The following is a 17,032-nucleotide window of genomic DNA, read 5'->3' as shown; positions in this document are numbered from 1 at the left end:
TCACAGATCTGCACTGCCAGAAGCTGGGCGTTCTGAAGAGAAGTGGATGATACTTCTCGTCAGAGCGCCCAGCTAGTAAAAGTATTAAAAACGCCCCGATGTACACACACAATACACGCCCACTTGGACTTTTACTTTTAAACACACCCACTTGGACATTTACTTTTAAACACACCCACTTGGACTTTTGCAAGCCTCATTTGCATAACTAGAAAAATGGTCATAACTTGGCCAAAAATGCTCGTTTTTTAAAAATAAAAACGTTACTGTAATCTACATTGCAGCGCCTATCTGCTGCAATAGCAGATAGGGGCTGCAAAATCTGGTGACAGAGCCTCTTTAAGTTACGCCACTTTTTGGCATAAATGCTAATAGCCATGCCCGCTTTTGTTTTACACGCTCTGGTGTAAAATCGTAAAAATTGCACATTTTAGCATAAAATAGGTATGTGCCAAAATGTGCAACTTCTTTCCAGCAGAAAAATGGCGCTATTCGCCTAATGAATGGCCCCATAGTGTCGCAAAAAATTATCTCAGAATCATTTGGATGAGTAATTACAAAGTTTCTACCACATAAAGTGAAACTCAGAATTTATAAATGGGGCTGGGTCCTGAAGTTCAAAATAGGCTGCACCCTTCAAGAGGTTAAAGTCTATAGTGCAATATGAAATGCTCCACATACAATGCGCTTTGATTTGTGGCGTTTTGGTGACGTTTTTAAGGTCAGTGGCGGTTTTTTAAAAACGCAGCATGTTCTGGGTAGTGTTTTTTTCTAGCATTTTTTTTTCCATAGGCTTCTCTACAGGATTTGAAAAAACGCCAGCAAAAATGCATGTGAAATGGAAGAAAATTAAAAACGCCACCGAAAACGCTTCTATTGGAACACTATTTATCACTGTATTTGTGTGCACTATATCGCTGTGTACACACTGTGTGGCAGTTTTGGACAAATAATGACATTATTATTTTGGCACTGTACATACGTATCATTAAGCGAGACATGTTTACTGTATTTCTATATATGTACATTCTACATTACTGGGTGGCGCGAGTCCTCTAGTACACCAGGTGGCGCTGTAACTATTAGAAGAATGTGTACTGTGGAAGTTTTGTCTTTCTGAACTGCCTGACGCCCCGTGAACAGGAGGACCGGCGAGTGACACACACACCCGGGTCAGTGCAGTCTAGAGGGTTGTCTATACATGGGGTCAAAATGACATGTCACCTCGGATCTAGGCGAGAAGCGCAGCACTGGGTCAGGCTGTACAGTGCGAGTCATGTAATATAATGAGCTGGTCTGTGTTATGCAATCACCTCCGCCGTGCTCATGTGTTACACGACCTGACATTGTAATATCCACCTATACACTGGGATTTATTAGTGTGTGTGTGTGTGTGTGTGTGTGTGTGTGTGTGTGTGTGTGTGTGTGTGTGTGTGTGTGTGTGTGTGTGTGTGTGTGTGTGTGTGTGTGTGTGTGTGTGTGTGTGTGTGTATTATATTACTACAGAGACTGTGTATGTCATCACAGCTTTGTATTTACTGAATAGAATTAAACCTACATTTATTTATCGGATATAACTTGATATCATGACAGTTTTTATGACTTTTTGGAATTAAATGTGCCAGTGTTAATGGGTGCAATGCCCTTCTGGTACAATCGGTCACACGTGGCTTTATGCTGTTACCTCCCATTGTGTGCTGGCGGTGAGTTTGTTTGGTTTTATTACAAATTGTATTTTAGGGAAAGCCTTACCTGATTTCACATAATGGGATCCGATCCCATTTTTGGTACTACACCTCCCACATGTAAACGTATTGAAGTACACAGTGGTGAGGGAAGAAATTTGGATGGCTGTATGCTCTAATAGTGCACGTAAAATCTCCTGCAACGGATCAATTCAAGCCCCCTTCACTTTCCTTAGGAGACATCAGGTTGGCCCGTTGACTGTACAGTCACTTTGGTTTAACTATTATTGGGGGGTCCTATTGATATGCCATTAACCCCATAAAGAGTAACTGCACTTTCAGCAAACTTTTGATATGACATAGAGACATACCAACAGTTTGGATCGGTGGGGATCTGGTGCTGAGACCTGTGCCAACTTTGGAACGAAAAGTGCAGAAGCGCTCATCTGGGTGCAATGCCCTGATTGACGCTCCATGTTATGCTAAAGACTGCTCACTTCTATGTAACCGTCTTCAGCCTGACAAGGAGCCCCGATCACAGCCTGAGACGCAAGGCGCTCAGCTGAGCCGCTTCTGCACCTTAGTTTCGGTTCCGGCAGGGCTCTCGGCACCCGGGCCCCCACTGATCCAAACGGTTATGTCTATGACATTTTAATAGTATGCATGAAGCTGCAGATACTCTTTAACTCTTAGTGACCAGACAATTTTAGGCCTTAATGACCAAGCATTTTTTTAAGTTTTTCTATCATCTCATTCAAAGAGTTATAACTTTTTTTATTTTTCGTCGACATAGCTGTATAATGTCTTGTTTTTTGCGAGACAAGTTGTGCTTTTTAATCGCACCAAAAAAAAAAAGCAATTTCGCCACCCTTTCTTTGCATCCTTAATTTACGCCGTTTACCATGTAGTATAAATAACATAATAGCTTTATTCACCAGGTCGTTACGATTGCGGCGATGCCAAATTTATATAGTTTTCTTATATTTTACTACTACTTTTGCGCAGTTAAAACTTTTTTTTAATGTTTTTTTGTGTTGCCATATTTGAAGAGCCATAACTTTTTTTAATTTTTCTGCCGATGCAGCTGTATATGAGCTTTTGTTTTGCGGGACGACTTGTATTTTTTATCGGTACCATTTTGGAGTAGATGCGACGTTTTGATCACCTTTTAGCACATTATTTTTTAGGCAGGATGCACAGAAAACAGCCGTTCTTTCATTGTTTTTTATTTTATTTTTTACAGCATTCACCGAGCAGGTTAAATAATGTAGTAGCTTTATAGTTTAGGTTGTTACGGACACGGCAATACTAAATATGTGTAACTTTTTTACTTTTCTTGGGTGATTTTTGTAAGGGGGAAGGAAATACTGGGTTTTTAATTTATTTTTACTTTGGATTCCTTTTTATTTATTATAAACTTTTATGAAACTTTTTTTTACTAGTCCCACTAGGGGACTTCACTATGTGATCATCTGATCGCTTTTATAATACACTGCATTACTTCTGTATTGCAGTGTATTACTTGCCTGTCCATGTAAAACGGACAGGCATGGCCTAGCAGGCATTAACTAGAGGCAGACCTGGGGGCCTTTATTAGGCCCCCAGCTGCCATAGAAGACACCGGCACCCTGCAATCGTATAGCAGGGTGCCGCTGGGATGAGAGAGGGTGTCCCCTCCTTCCAAAACACTCAGATGCGGCGCTCACTATGGAGCGCCGCATCTGAGGGTTTAAGCGAGCGGGATCGATACTGATATTGATCTAGCCCGTTCAAGCAGGTCTGCTCCCAGCCCTCAGCTAATGGAGATTTAACTGCTCCCCGCTTTATTTATTCTAATGCAGTGCCGTGAAAAGGCTACTGCATCGGAATAAATCCCGTTAGTGGACGCCATAAAAACTAATGGGCGGTCAATAATGGGTTAAAGGCTATAGGCACCTTTTTGAGGCCATTTTTATTTATTTTTTTAAATTGCATTGACTGTATTATGTGCAAAAAGACAATTGGTTGTTTTTAAGAATTGGGCTTGGTTGGGCTTCTGTAGCCTGTGTGTATTTTAGCACATACTAGCCTCCCGAATGCTGTTCAGTCACATCAGTCCGGCTGATTTTCTGATGGCTCCTTCAGTTGAACTTTTATTTGGTGATCTATTAGCAGATGGTTCAGGAGAGGAGAGAAAGGGGCTAGAGAAGGAGCCATCAGAAAGAGACAGATTCTGCAGGCTACTATGTACTAGAATGCATGAAGGCTGCAAAAGCTGAGCAGAGCATCATTTTTGGAGAGTACCTTTCATCTACACTGAAATTTTATAGAAATAACGGTGATCGTGCAGGAGTTTGGACAATAATTGTTTTTCTAAATGACTTGTATTAGCGATTCTGCTTCTAACTACAGCAGGAACAGACCGAAGTCTGTGCTGCCGGCGGCTCATAGCTCTGCATTAGGAGTCAGAGCGTCCTGCTCTTTATCCAGAATGGCCGCCAGCGCTTGAGAATCACGTTACATTCTACAGCGCTGGCAGCCTTTCTGGACAGAGAAGCCAAGGAGACCGAGCAGGACCCTCTGTCTCTTAATGCAGAGCTATGGGCCCCTGGCAGCACGGTCTATAGACACTCAGTGGTGTAATTGGAAACCGTATCGCTATTACAAGTCATTTAGAAAAATTTATTTTTGTGCACACTTTTTGCATCATATATATTTTTCTATATCATTTCAAGGGTAACTAAACTTTCAAAAAACTTTTGACATGTCATAGTGATGTCAGAAGTTTTGCTCGGACCCCCACCCAGGGGCGTAGTTAGTGGGGGCAGGCGGGGCATGTGCCCCAGGCGCAACTCTGAGGAAGGGAAGGGGGTGCCACAAAGCTGACTGCAGCATTCAAGGGGAAAATGAGAAGGGGGGGGATGCCCCTTGAATCATGTCACAGGGAATCCCAGTGATATGATCCAGGGACATACCATTGAAGGACCCCAGGACTGTCTTACCATATTTCCTGTTAGGGCAGACTTAGGTATGTCCTAACAACTGCTTGTGTACTATTAGTACACAGGCTAATGTACTGGCATATAGATATATGCTAGTACATTACAGTTAAAAAAAATAATAGAAAAGTAAAAAAATAAACTAACGTTAAATCACATTTTTTTAAATTCAAAATACGCATTTTTTTCAATAAACATTAAGATAAAAGTCTCAATACTTAAATTGTACACACGTTCTGTATCGTCGTGACCGTAATAACCTGCACAACAAATTTATATCATCATTTATGATGTGTACGCTGAAAAAATATTAAATAAAAACTGCTTTCTTTCACTTATTAATGTGAGGCACGTGGAATTATGAATTATGAACCTCCATGTGCCTCACATTAATAGTAATTAACCCCATCATGTACCTCACGTATTAACCCAATGTTGTCCATTATGACTGAGGAACATGATGGGGTTAATTACTATTAATGTGAAGCACACGGAGGTTCAAAATTCAACACCCCACATGCCTCATCAGAAAATGGAAGAACGTCTTTTTTATTTGTTATTGTTGGCAAAGTATGGTTTTGGTATCGAGAATCGCAATACTACACGAAGTATCGATATCGAAGTCTAAATTCTGATATCGTGACAACCCTAGACTGCACCTCAATAGGCATATAGCCATGGCCGGCCTCTGATGGCCGATGGGTTGATAGAGGGAGCCCCTCCCATTGTTAACAACTTAAATGCTTCTGTTGTTCCAATTAATTGTATTTGTCTTAAAGTTGTTCACAATAAATAACTATAGTTCATCACATTAACAGAGAGAGAAATTAGTAACCTCTTAGACATGATTTCCAAAGTTGCTTAATTTTTTTTCATTTTAGATACAAAACTAATGGGTGAGAAGGCAGATCATCCCTTTCTTGATTTTTACATGATGGTATTTAGATTATTTTTAGTAATAATGTTCCTCTTAGTAACGGTAGGAACTTTAATTGACTGTATGTAGTAGGGTATGTAGCTTTCATGCATTACAACTGACATAATCTGATACTAATAATAAACAAATTCCCTGTCCTTCTTTTACTAGATCGGTAATGGCTGCGTGTCTATTTCATCTGCATCAGCTATTGCTTTAGTGAAACTGCTTACAGACCTGCAATTCCATCATCAAGGTAATATATGTAAATGTAAGGTTTTAGATTGCTTTAGGGTTTCCTTCTTGCCTCTGTTGTGATCCGTTCCTATTTTTGGCACATTCGGGAGCAATGACCTGAGATCCAGCCTTGTAAACCTGTCCGAAATCAGTGCAACCTTGTTTTTCTCTATAGAGAACCAGGATTGTCATCTTACAATACATACAATTTCTGTTTGTCATAAGGAAAAAAATACACACTTCGTAATGTACTGTCAGTACATAATATATACTGTATGTATACCTTTATTTAGTACAGCGTATGTATATATTTTGACATACATATAATATAATATCAAGTAGTCTTGCATCATTTCTAGGCTGCACGTTTATGCTAAATTGAGGTGCTGGTTGCAAACAGGTTTAAGCAAGTTATTTACAAATAAAACTATATAATCTTATGTTACATCAGTTCACCCTGGGACTGAGCAAGTACTCTGCTGCTTAAATATGACTGATAAGTTTGGCTAGGGCTACATGGCGAATTTGGCCATGACACAGGTTGCACGCTGTGTTGTTGCTTCACCCATTACTGCGCCTGCTGCTGCCCTAGGTGGCCACATTGCTCTTTCTGGCGTGTAGTAAAGTGCTACCGACTACAAGACTTTAGAAATAATGGTGTCATAACCATAGTTACCCCAAAAATGATAGTGCCGAACAGTACCCCAGATGGTAATAATTCCCCACACAGTAATGCGCCCATCTTTTTGCCCCACATGCACTTTGTACCCCTTCGCAGTAATAATGCTTCCTTATTGTCCCTACTCAGTAATTGGGCACCCTTACTGCTCCTTGTAGATGACCCCCCCCCCCGTCCACTGATAGCGCCACTGTAGCTCCCTCTAGGAGCGGAATCGCTCTAATTCCCAGCCACAGCGTTGCTGAAGCTGTGGACGGGGATTCCGCTCCTGGAGAAGTCCCTGACTTCACTGTCCATATATGGGCAGTGAAGTCAGGGACTTCTCCTGGAGCGGTCCCCTACAGTGGCGCTATCTACAGGAAGGGGTTGCCTTCTACAGGGGTTCTATGTGCAATGGGGCTGTGTGGCACTACCTACAGAGGAGCTGTGTGGCACTACCTACAGGGGAGCTGTGTGGCACTACCTACAGGGGAGCCGGGGGGCAGTGTGGCACTACCGACGGGGGGGGGGGGGGGGGGGGCTGTGTTGCCAGGGATTCCGCTACAGGAGAAGTCCCTGACTTTACTGTCCATATATGGATAGTGACATCAGGGACTTCTCCTGGAGTGGTTCCCTACTACTGAAGCGGAATCCTCGGTCACAGCGTTGCCGACAATGTGGCCAAGGTTTCCGCTGAGCTAACCCCTGAGGAAGCCACTTTGTGGCGATACACGTGTGGCTTTCAGTCCCGTTTTCCCCTCCTGGTTCAGGACGACAATATGCTAGTTTGATGCAACATTTTTCACTTATGCTCATATACTGGAACGCATATTGAGGGGTTTAGGTGGGTGAGTGGGGATCTTTATTGTGTGCCACATATCAGGGTGGCTCCCCCCATAGAGATGTTGTTTAGCACTTTTTTGCTGTTTTAAATGTTTTTAATTATTTATGTGGTGTACTTACTCTAAATAAAATATATGTTTCTTATATACATAGTTATTCTATGGTATCATATTTTTGCCCTACATACATACCCGCTTGTGTTTTGTGTTTCATATATCAAGGTTTCCACTCCAGGAGAAGTCCCTGACTTCACTGTATAGAAGTCACTTCATATATGGACAGTGAAGTCAGGGACTTCTCCTGGAGCGGTCCCCTACAGTGGCGCTATCTACAGGAAGGGGTACCCATCTATGGGGGTTCTATGTACAAGGGGCCTGTGTGGCACTACCTACGTGGGGGAGGGCTGTGTGGTACGACCTACGTGCGGGGGCTATGTGGAACTATATATACGTGGGGGCTGTGTGACTACCTACGGGGGGCTGCCTGGCACTACCTACGGGGGAGGGCTGTGTGGCACTACCTACAGGGGGCAGTGTATGGCAAAAATTAATTTAATCAGTTTTTAAAATAGACAGGAAAAATAAACGGATGCAAATTGGGTCAATATGGGCCGTAAAAAATGGAAACACCGCCCGAAACGGAAAGGATGCAAAACGGCCGAGTAAAACTGACCAAAACGGCTGTTATTATCGACCGACACTCGGACCCTGTCGTGTGAATAGAGCCTAACTTACATTTCAAGGGCTCCTGAGAGCACAAGAGTTTGCCCATTCAAATGAAGGTACCAGGTATGATAACAGCTGCTCAACCTGTCTACCTTCTATGTGACTTGCCGTCTTTATGCATCCCTAGGAGGCTCAGTGTCATGCACAGATAGATCAAAGCAATTCTTTGATCATAGGTGTGACACTGTGTCTCTTCAGGCTGGAGGGGGGAGCACATTGTGGGTGTCCCAAAATGGTTATAAAATACCCAGGTTTGGTCCTCTGGGGAGAAAAAGAAAGGAGGGCTAGAGATATGTCTAGAGAGGACATATCAAGTGGAGACCTCTAGGTAGGACTGTAGGAAGATTTGGTTTATGCCAGGAGGAACTCTGTTCAGACCTTGCTGAATATATTGGTGGCTTTTCATTTGACGCATGGGTTTTGTTTTGTATTGTATTTTGGTCTATAGAAGTGGTATTAGCAGATTTTATTATAACCTGGTGATTGTTTGGTGTTTAACTGCTCTTTGTATTATTATCCATGTTGATTTCTTAGTTGATCTTTCTTTGATTCTGGGGTAGGTATTATTTGGTTTTGGGGTGTTGTTTTGGTGTTATTGTCAACTTATGTGCATATTATTGTGATTGTGAATTTATTATTTGTTTTATCAATTTCATGCTGCTTGACTGGTTCTGTATATAATATACTTTCTCTTTTAATATATACACTGTTGTTGGCGTGCTTTCTTTGCCAACCGTCCCCTAGATCCCACGTGGAGATGTTGCTGTTCAATATTATCATTTAATATTAATATAGTCAATAATAGTATTTCTTACACGGTGTAATGCGCTGATTCACAGACTTTTTACCAGTAAATTGACCCCACTGATTGGATACATCTTCAAGCCAATCGCGTGCCACAGATCGGCACTTTCTGTGGCATTGTAAGTTGAATGTATTTTCAAGTAATGATGGCCCAGGAAAGAACATTGTAAGTTGAAAATATTGTCGTTTGTATCATATTACTATGTTATTCTATATGCTGTAATATTTAATTATCATAGGTGTTGGCGCTTCTTTACTTTTTCTCCATGCGATTGACACTTCTTAGGCCCCATGCACACGAACATATTTTTTTTTCCTGGCGTAAATACGGGTCCTTTGTCACACGTATTCGACTCGTATGTCACCAGTATTCCACCCGTAATTACGGACCCGTTTTCTCTGCAAAATTGCATTGCACTAATCGGCAGCCCCTTCTCTCTATCAGTGGTGGATAGAGAGAAGGGGCAGCCATTTCAGGCAGAGGTTCCGCAGCGGAACGCAGCGATTGTACGTAAAAGAAGTTCATACGTACCCCGGCCGTTGTCTTGGTGACGCGTCCCTCTTTTGACATCCAGTCCGGCCTCCTGGGATGACGTGGAAGTCCATGTGACCGCTGCAGCCTGTGATTGGCTGCAGCGGTCACATGGGATGAAACGTCATCCCGGGAGGCCGGACTGGAGGAAGAAGCAAGTAAGTTAACTTTTAATACTATTAACTCCAGCAGTAGTCACTGTCCCGGGTGCGGAAAGAGTTACTGCCGATCAGTTAACTTTCAGCTCCCTGGATAGTGACTATCCCCTGACGTCGCCTAGCAACGCTCTCGTAATTACGGGTGCACACACGTAGCCACCCGTAATTACGGGAGCCCCATAGACTTCTATGGGCTGCCCGTGCCGTAATTACGGCCTGAAATAGGACACGTTTCATATTTTTCAACGGCACGGGCACCTTCCTGTAAGCAAACGGGGAGGTACCCGTGGCCATTAGAAGTCTATGGGCCCGTAATTATGTTCGTGTGCATGAGGCCTTAACAAACTGTCCTGACATTTATTTAACATGATGTTTGTGAGATATTCCCTGGTATGCAGCTGTCTTAATACTTTCTGATATCCACAGCCGCATTTTCTACTTTTGTTTATTTTAATTTTTTATTTTGTTGCAGATCTTTATCTGAATATTTACTATGTAACATTCTGCTTCTTTACCTCTGTGTATTAAGTCCCACTGCGTAGAGTTAATGCTTTGTACCTTTTTTTTTTTTAAAGCAGTAATTCAATAAATATTGTCGTTTAAGGCCATTGTAACCTAAGAAATGATAGTATTTAATCTAAATGATGTTTCTTGGCCGTCACAGATAACCAATGTCAACTGAAGACCAGGAAGCCCAGGAGGATGAACTACTAGCCCTTGCTAGTATTTACTCAGAAGATGAATTTAAAAGGGCAGATGCTGCTTCAGGAGGGGAAATTCAAGTGTGCCTGGAATTACCTTCAAATTTCAAAATCTCAGTGAAAAGTGAGTAAGAAATTGATGTGTATGAAATATATTAACAGAATGTAGCTATCATTGTAGTAGCGGACATGCTATGTTTATAACTACACTAATAAACGAAACTTTTTATAATTATTTACCTATTACTAAGCTTTATTCCGGACTAAAAAAAAATACAGTAGATTTATAGGGAACTCTGTAATGAATAATTTTATATAAAGCAGTAACTCCAACTTGTATGTATGTGTGTGTATATATATATATGTATGTATGAATAATAAATCATAATGAATCATTTTATATAAAGCAGTAACTCCAACTTAGTCATTTTGAATACTTCCCCACAATTCATTGTATGTATGTGTGTGTGTGTGTGTGTGTGTGTGTGTGTGTGTGTGTATATATATATGTATGTGTATATATATATAATATATATGTGACAAAGATCCCACTGAGACTGATTGAAACGTTGCCTGCCTAAGGGGGTGAATAAACACATCACCTTTTTCACAGTTTTCCCTGGAGTGCTGTCTCTTAATTTTTTGGATTATTACACTAACACGGGTTCCTAGCCTAAACCCAGGAGGCCTTCACCCACTGCTGTTGCTGTGCAACGCTCCTTAGAAGTAATTCGTTAAAATACTTTTTAATCACTCAGTGTTCACAGCAGCAACGTTTCACCCTCTCAATGAGGGCATTCTCAAGCAATAAGTGTCAGTAATTACTACATATTTTATACAACACACAGTGTAATAGATAATTACATCTCATCAATATAAAAGACATACAAAGTGCATATGTCAATGGACATTACAAAATATCTCACAATACATCCATACAAATGGAAAAAGTAATGTCTAACAGTAAGGCTGGGTTCACACACCCTATTTACGGACGTAATTCGGGCGTTTTAGCCTCGAATTACGTCCGAAAATACGGCTCCAAAGCGTCGGCAAACATCTGCCCATTGAATGGGCTTTACGATGTTCTGTGCCGACGGTCATCTTTTTTACGCGCCGCTGTCAAAAGACGGCGCGTAAAAAAGACACCCGCGTCAAAGTAGTGCATGTCACTTCTTGGGACGTAATTGGAGCCATTTTCCATTGACTCCATAGAAAAACAGCTCCAATTACGTCCGTAAAGGACGCTGCGAAAAGCGCCTGCACATGCCATTACGTCTGAAATTCCGGAGCTGTTTTCTCCAGAAAACAGCTCCGTAATTTCAGCCGTAACGTAGGCTGCCATGTGAACATACCCTAAGACTAAAGTGCATTGCAAGTGCAATAACCGTGTAGAAAAACATATTTCTTACATAATTAGTTTATATAATCTATTATAAAACAGTTGGAACTCACCGTGTAGCAGAAGTAAAAACAACTCACTCTGATAGTACCAAAAGACAAACACATGGCAAAATGTATCCATTCCAGCGACCAACAAGACTCCATGCGAATGACAAAAAATACTCTACCCAATGCTGACGAAGGAGATAGTCGATCACGAGTCTGGTATGATGCGTCAATGGGGAAACCCTGGAATTCCCTCATAGCGCAATGCGTCTTAATTCATGTAAGCCCAAAAGGTGCCATATTGAAAAAGGGAATCGTCATGTTACCAAAAAGACCAACCCTTACCTGGGTGCATCACAGTCAGTGCGCATGCGTCCCAGAAAATTCACACCAGGGGGATGCCATCTTCGATATGGGCATCAAAGCTCTACAGTCCCTTATTAGTGGCCAATGAATATAAAGGGAATTCCTAAAGGAAAATGGGATATAGACCATAAGGTGAAATGACAGATGTTCTTTCCGAAGACCACATTTTCAGTAGATTCAGACCAACCTCAATAAGACAGGCGTATAAAAATAAGTGAGAGGACCAGACCCTCCACTTCTGGTAGGAATAGACCCCTCACAACTGCCCTATCACTGCATCAGAAACAGATCTATAATCTGCTCCTGTGCTATGTGTTGGGCCAACCTGGGTTCTCATGTCCCATAAAGTAATTCGCCATATATGCAGTGGGGTGAAGAACACACATGTACAATAGAGAGAGAAAAAACTACGGCGCCACATAGTGAAGTAGGTTAGGATAAGCTGATGGAGGAAGGAAGATACCATGCTCACCAGAAAGCCATAGGTAATGCGCGAAGAAACAGAATCCACAGGTGCTGCTGCCAGATCCGGACCGGTGACCAGAGGTACCGCTGGTGTATAGTGGATAAATGTAGAAAAAGAGGGGATCTATATCGGCGCTGCTGGGTGGACCAAGTACAATGGAGAAACAGTAGTCTCTAGAGAAACGAGTAGTCTCTTCTTTAGTTTAAATAGGTGCTTTATTGCAACGCGTTTCGACGCCGAACTGGCGTCTTCATCAGGCATAACATTTTGGTTTAAAACATGCTGGTATATATATACAACACTGAATAATGATTGGCCCAGTTCAGATGGAGCAAAATTGGCAAAAAAAACGCCAAAACAATGTTCGGCGTCGAAACGCGTTGCAATAAAGCACCTATTTAAACTAAAGAAGAGACTACTCGTTTCTCTAGAGACTACTGTTTCTCCATTGTACTTGGTCCACCCAGCAGCGCCGATATAGATCCCCTCTTTTTCTACATTTATCCACATGTACAATAGACAAAGTCTCCAAACCGGTCTCATCATTCCAAGGGCAGGGAAAAGATGCCAATATCTATAATCAATACTTTGTATATTATAACAGACACATTAGATCATACCAAAAAAGATGTGCATGACTGAAAAAGGACACACAATGCCTAAAAATATAATATATCAATAGAGAAAAAAAATTCAGTAGTTACAACAAGAAAAAAAGCTTCTTTCCTTATATAAAGTACAGGAATCTTCACTTCCTGATAATTACAGATGTTCAGGATGGGGAGTGCTAAGCTGTAGATAGACCATCTATACAAAAAAAAAGAGATCATATAAACAAATTATGTAAGAAATATATTTTTCTACACGGTTATTGCACTTGTAATGCACTTTAGTCTTACTGTTAGACATTACTTTTTATATTTGTATGGATGTATTGTGAGATATATTTTGTAATGTCCATGGATATATGCACGTTGTATGTTTTTTTTATATTGATGAGATTGATAATGCCTTGTGAGAGGCCTCATGCACACGGCCGTAAAGGTGTTTTCTGTCCGCAAAAATGGTTCCGATGGCTACTGATACACATCCATAGCCGTCCTCAATTGCGGAAGCGCCCATAGACTTCTATGGGCGAATCTGTGCCGCAGTTGTGTACAAGAATAGGGCATGTTCTATATTTTGTTGATCATTTTTACGGCACAGACACACATCTGTAAATATATGGAATGGTGTCCGTGGCCAATAGAAATAAATGGGTCCATGATTTCATCCGTAATTACATGTGCATGGAGCTTGAGATGGTGAAACGATGCTGCTGTGAATACTGGGTGATTAAAAAGTATTTTAACTCCATAACGACATGCCATGAACATGTACGTGACAGCCGTTAAGGGGAAGTATGGAGCGGGCTAAGATCGCTTTATACTACCATCTTTATACTCCTTTGAAGCACTGCCAGGAGACTGTCAATATAGCGATATCGATATACAGCAATACATTATTATTGCAGTATATCATGCAAGCGATGGCTGGTTCAAGTCCCCTATTCACAAAAAAAAAAGTATTAAAAGAGCTTTTTTCCATAAAGCAATGTTAACATTTTTTTTTAAAAAAGTTAACATACCTGGTATTGCCTTTTCTGTAAAAGTCTCTCCAATTACAATATAGCTTTATTTAACCCGCTCGGTGAACGCCCAAAAAATATGTAATACACTCAAATTACTGTTTTTTGGTCATCTTATCTCGCAAAAAAATTTAATAAAAAGTGAGCAAAAAGTCGCATGTACCCCAAAATGGAACCAAAAACTATAGCTTGCAAAAAAGTTATGGCTCTCAGAAATTGGCAAAACAAAACAACTTTTGTATTTTAGAAAATATTTTTTTTTTTTTTATATATAAAAGGGGTAAAAAAGAAAAAAAATATACATTTGGTATCGCTGTAATTGTATCAACCTGTAGAATAAAGTGAATCTGCAGTTTTTTCAACCTGAGGGAACGCTGTACAGTAAAACAAGTGGATGATACTTCTCGTCAGAACGCCCAGCTAGTAAAAGTAGTAAAAACGCCCCGATGTACGCACATAATACACGCCCACTTGTACTTTTACTTTTAAACACACCCACTTGGACTTTTGCAAGCCTCATTTGCATAACTACAAAAATGGTCATAACTTGGCCAAAAATGCTCGTTTTTTAAAAATAAAAACGTTACTGTAATCTACATTGCAGCGCCTATCTGCTGCAATAGCAGATAGGGGTTGCAAAATCTGGTGACAGAGCCTCTTTAAGGGGTTAAAGAGGCTCTGTCACCACATTATAAGTGCCCTATCTCCTACATAAGGAGATCGGCGCTATGATGTTGGTGACAGCAGTGCTTTTTATTTTAAAAAAAACTATCTATTTTCACGACTTTATTAGCGATTTTAGATTTATGCTAATGAGTGTCTTAATGCCAAAGTGGGCGTGTTTTTACTTTCAAACAAGTGGGCGTTGTACAGGGGAGTGTATGACGCTGACCAATCGGCGTCATGCACTCCTCTCCATTCATTTAGGCAGCGCATAGAGATCCTTTTAGATCGCTATGTGCAGTCTTATACTAACACATTAACGATACTGAAGTGTTTAGACGGTGAATAGACATTCCACGGGATGTCTATTCACAATCTCATACACTCTCCTGTACAACGCCCACTTGTTTGAAAGTAAAAACACGCCCACTTGGGCATTAAGACACTCATTAGCATAAATCTAAAATCGCTAATAAAGTGGTGAAAATAGATAGTTTTTTTTAAAATAAAAAGCACTGCTGTAACCTACATTATAGCGCCCATCTCATTATGTAGGAGATAGGGCACTTATAATGTGTTGACAGTCTCTTTAAAGAGTGACTTCTATAGAGTGCTTCTACTATCTGCATTTTGAAATAAAAAAAATATATATATATATTTATATAACTGGAAGTTTTCGGGAATCCCATACTTCCGTTTGTTAAATTTGTGGTGGTAAACGTATAAACAGGATGCAGTGATGTATACTGTAATTGAAAGATTAAAACAATTTTAATGCTTATGAATGCATTTTTTTTTCTCCAGGCAACAGTGCTGCAGACTCCTTTACTGAGAATTTTGAGAACACTGTATCCTTTTTACCACCGATTGTGTTGAACTTTGAACTTCCTCCAGGTTACCCATCCACTAAACCCCCGAGCTTCACACTAAGCTCCAAGTGGCTTTCACCAAGACAGGTTACTTGTCATTTACTATACTAAGAGACAACTTTTAACAAAAGCTATATGGATGTTTTGCCGGGTTTCTGTAAATTTTATCTTGCCACTAGTTGTCGAAATCAATGAGTGCAGTTGCACACGACCGAGATCGGGCCGTGAAAAATGGTCCGAGTGTCGGCTGGATTTCCCGGCCCGACCACGGGACTGCTGTTCCGTACTGAACAAAATGATACAGTACAGAACAGCGGTTCGTTGGGAAGGCAGGGGCCATCATAAAACGTTCACCTGTACCGTGGTCAGGCCTGGGAAATCCGGCCGATACTTGGACCATTTTTCACGGCCCGATCTTGGTCATGTGCAAGAGCACGAAGTCTTCGAACATTCACTTTGGCGGTGGGGGAATTTCCAGTTATGGGGCAGTCTTTTCCCTAGTTAAGATAAAAAAAGGCTGAACAAGGGATCTGTGTTAAAGCATTTCAGTCTCCAGAGTATTATTTGGGGAACCACAGCTCCGTAATAGGAAATTTACCTGTTGGTGAAACATGTTTTCACGGATTTGCTCTTCTCTAGTTGGCAGTTTTTTAGTACACACAACTGTGAATGTTATCACTCTAAATGTGTACATATTTAAAATCTTCAAATGCTATGTGCACTTTTTTTTTATTTTTATGAAATCAATATTTTTAAAAATTGTTTCGTTTTTTCCGATACAGCTTTTGTCTATCCTCTATACATAGAAGCTGTATCATTCGCTATGAGATGATCCTGTCAGCTCAGGTACACACAGAATCACCATAATATCGATTATATCTAAGTTCATTAACTTATTTGAATGTATTCTATGAGATGAACTGCAGAAGTGTATAGTGATGAATAATCTGATAACCAGCATGGATTCCTAACCAACATGCTCGGTTTCTATGGGGAGGTAAGTGCAAATCTGGATGTTGGTCATGCGGCTGATGTGATAGTTGGATTTTACAAAAGCATTTGATACAGGATCAGTGTTAGGCCCAATTCTGAGATCATAAGGTGTCAGTTGTTGCTGACGATACAAAACTTTGTAGGATACTGAAACTGCAGCTTGATATATTACAGAAAGACAGATAAGCTGGCAGCTTGGGGAAAAAAATGGCAGATGAATTTTAATATTGATAAATGTAAAGTAATCCACTTAGGCCGCAATAATAGTATTTATGCATATACATTAAATTTAATAAAACTGGTCCTGGGGTTCCAGGGAATACTAAGGGCACGGGGGGCACTGGAGCAGGGGTGGCAAGGTCACACATTCAGGAATGGTGCTACTGACGGGTGTGTACATGTGGAGAGTTGGAGTGAGATGG

At 40.8% G+C, this 17,032-nt stretch overlaps 1 protein-coding gene across 5 annotated transcripts in view; it reads left to right on the top strand.

The window, feature by feature from the left end:
* Nucleotides 1-1,096: 1,096 nt before the first annotated feature.
* The window catches only part of LOC142749035 (E3 ubiquitin-protein ligase RNF14-like), a 29,608-nt gene continuing 13,672 nt past the window's right edge, over nt 1,097-17,032 (top strand). For 2 of the 5 annotated variants that reach the window (XM_075856554.1, XM_075856550.1), the window contains exons 1-4: nt 1,097-1,172; nt 5,751-5,835; nt 10,201-10,361; nt 15,553-15,704. In XM_075856554.1, the coding sequence (XP_075712669.1) occupies nt 10,208-10,361; nt 15,553-15,704 (306 nt within the window). In that variant the 5' untranslated portion in view covers nt 1,097-1,172; nt 5,751-5,835; nt 10,201-10,207. Of the gene's footprint in view, nt 1,173-1,248; nt 1,268-1,512; nt 1,704-5,750; nt 5,836-10,200; nt 10,362-15,552; nt 15,705-16,430; nt 16,464-17,032 lie in introns of those variants that run through there. The other 3 variants (XM_075856552.1, XM_075856551.1, XM_075856555.1) reach the window with 3 other exon arrangements.

Source organism: Rhinoderma darwinii, chromosome 3, assembly GCF_050947455.1.
Source record: "Rhinoderma darwinii isolate aRhiDar2 chromosome 3, aRhiDar2.hap1, whole genome shotgun sequence".
NCBI lineage: Eukaryota > Metazoa > Chordata > Amphibia > Anura > Rhinodermatidae > Rhinoderma > Rhinoderma darwinii.
The sequence above is the reverse complement of the archived record's forward strand: the minus strand, read 5'-3'. Positions and strand labels throughout refer to the sequence as shown.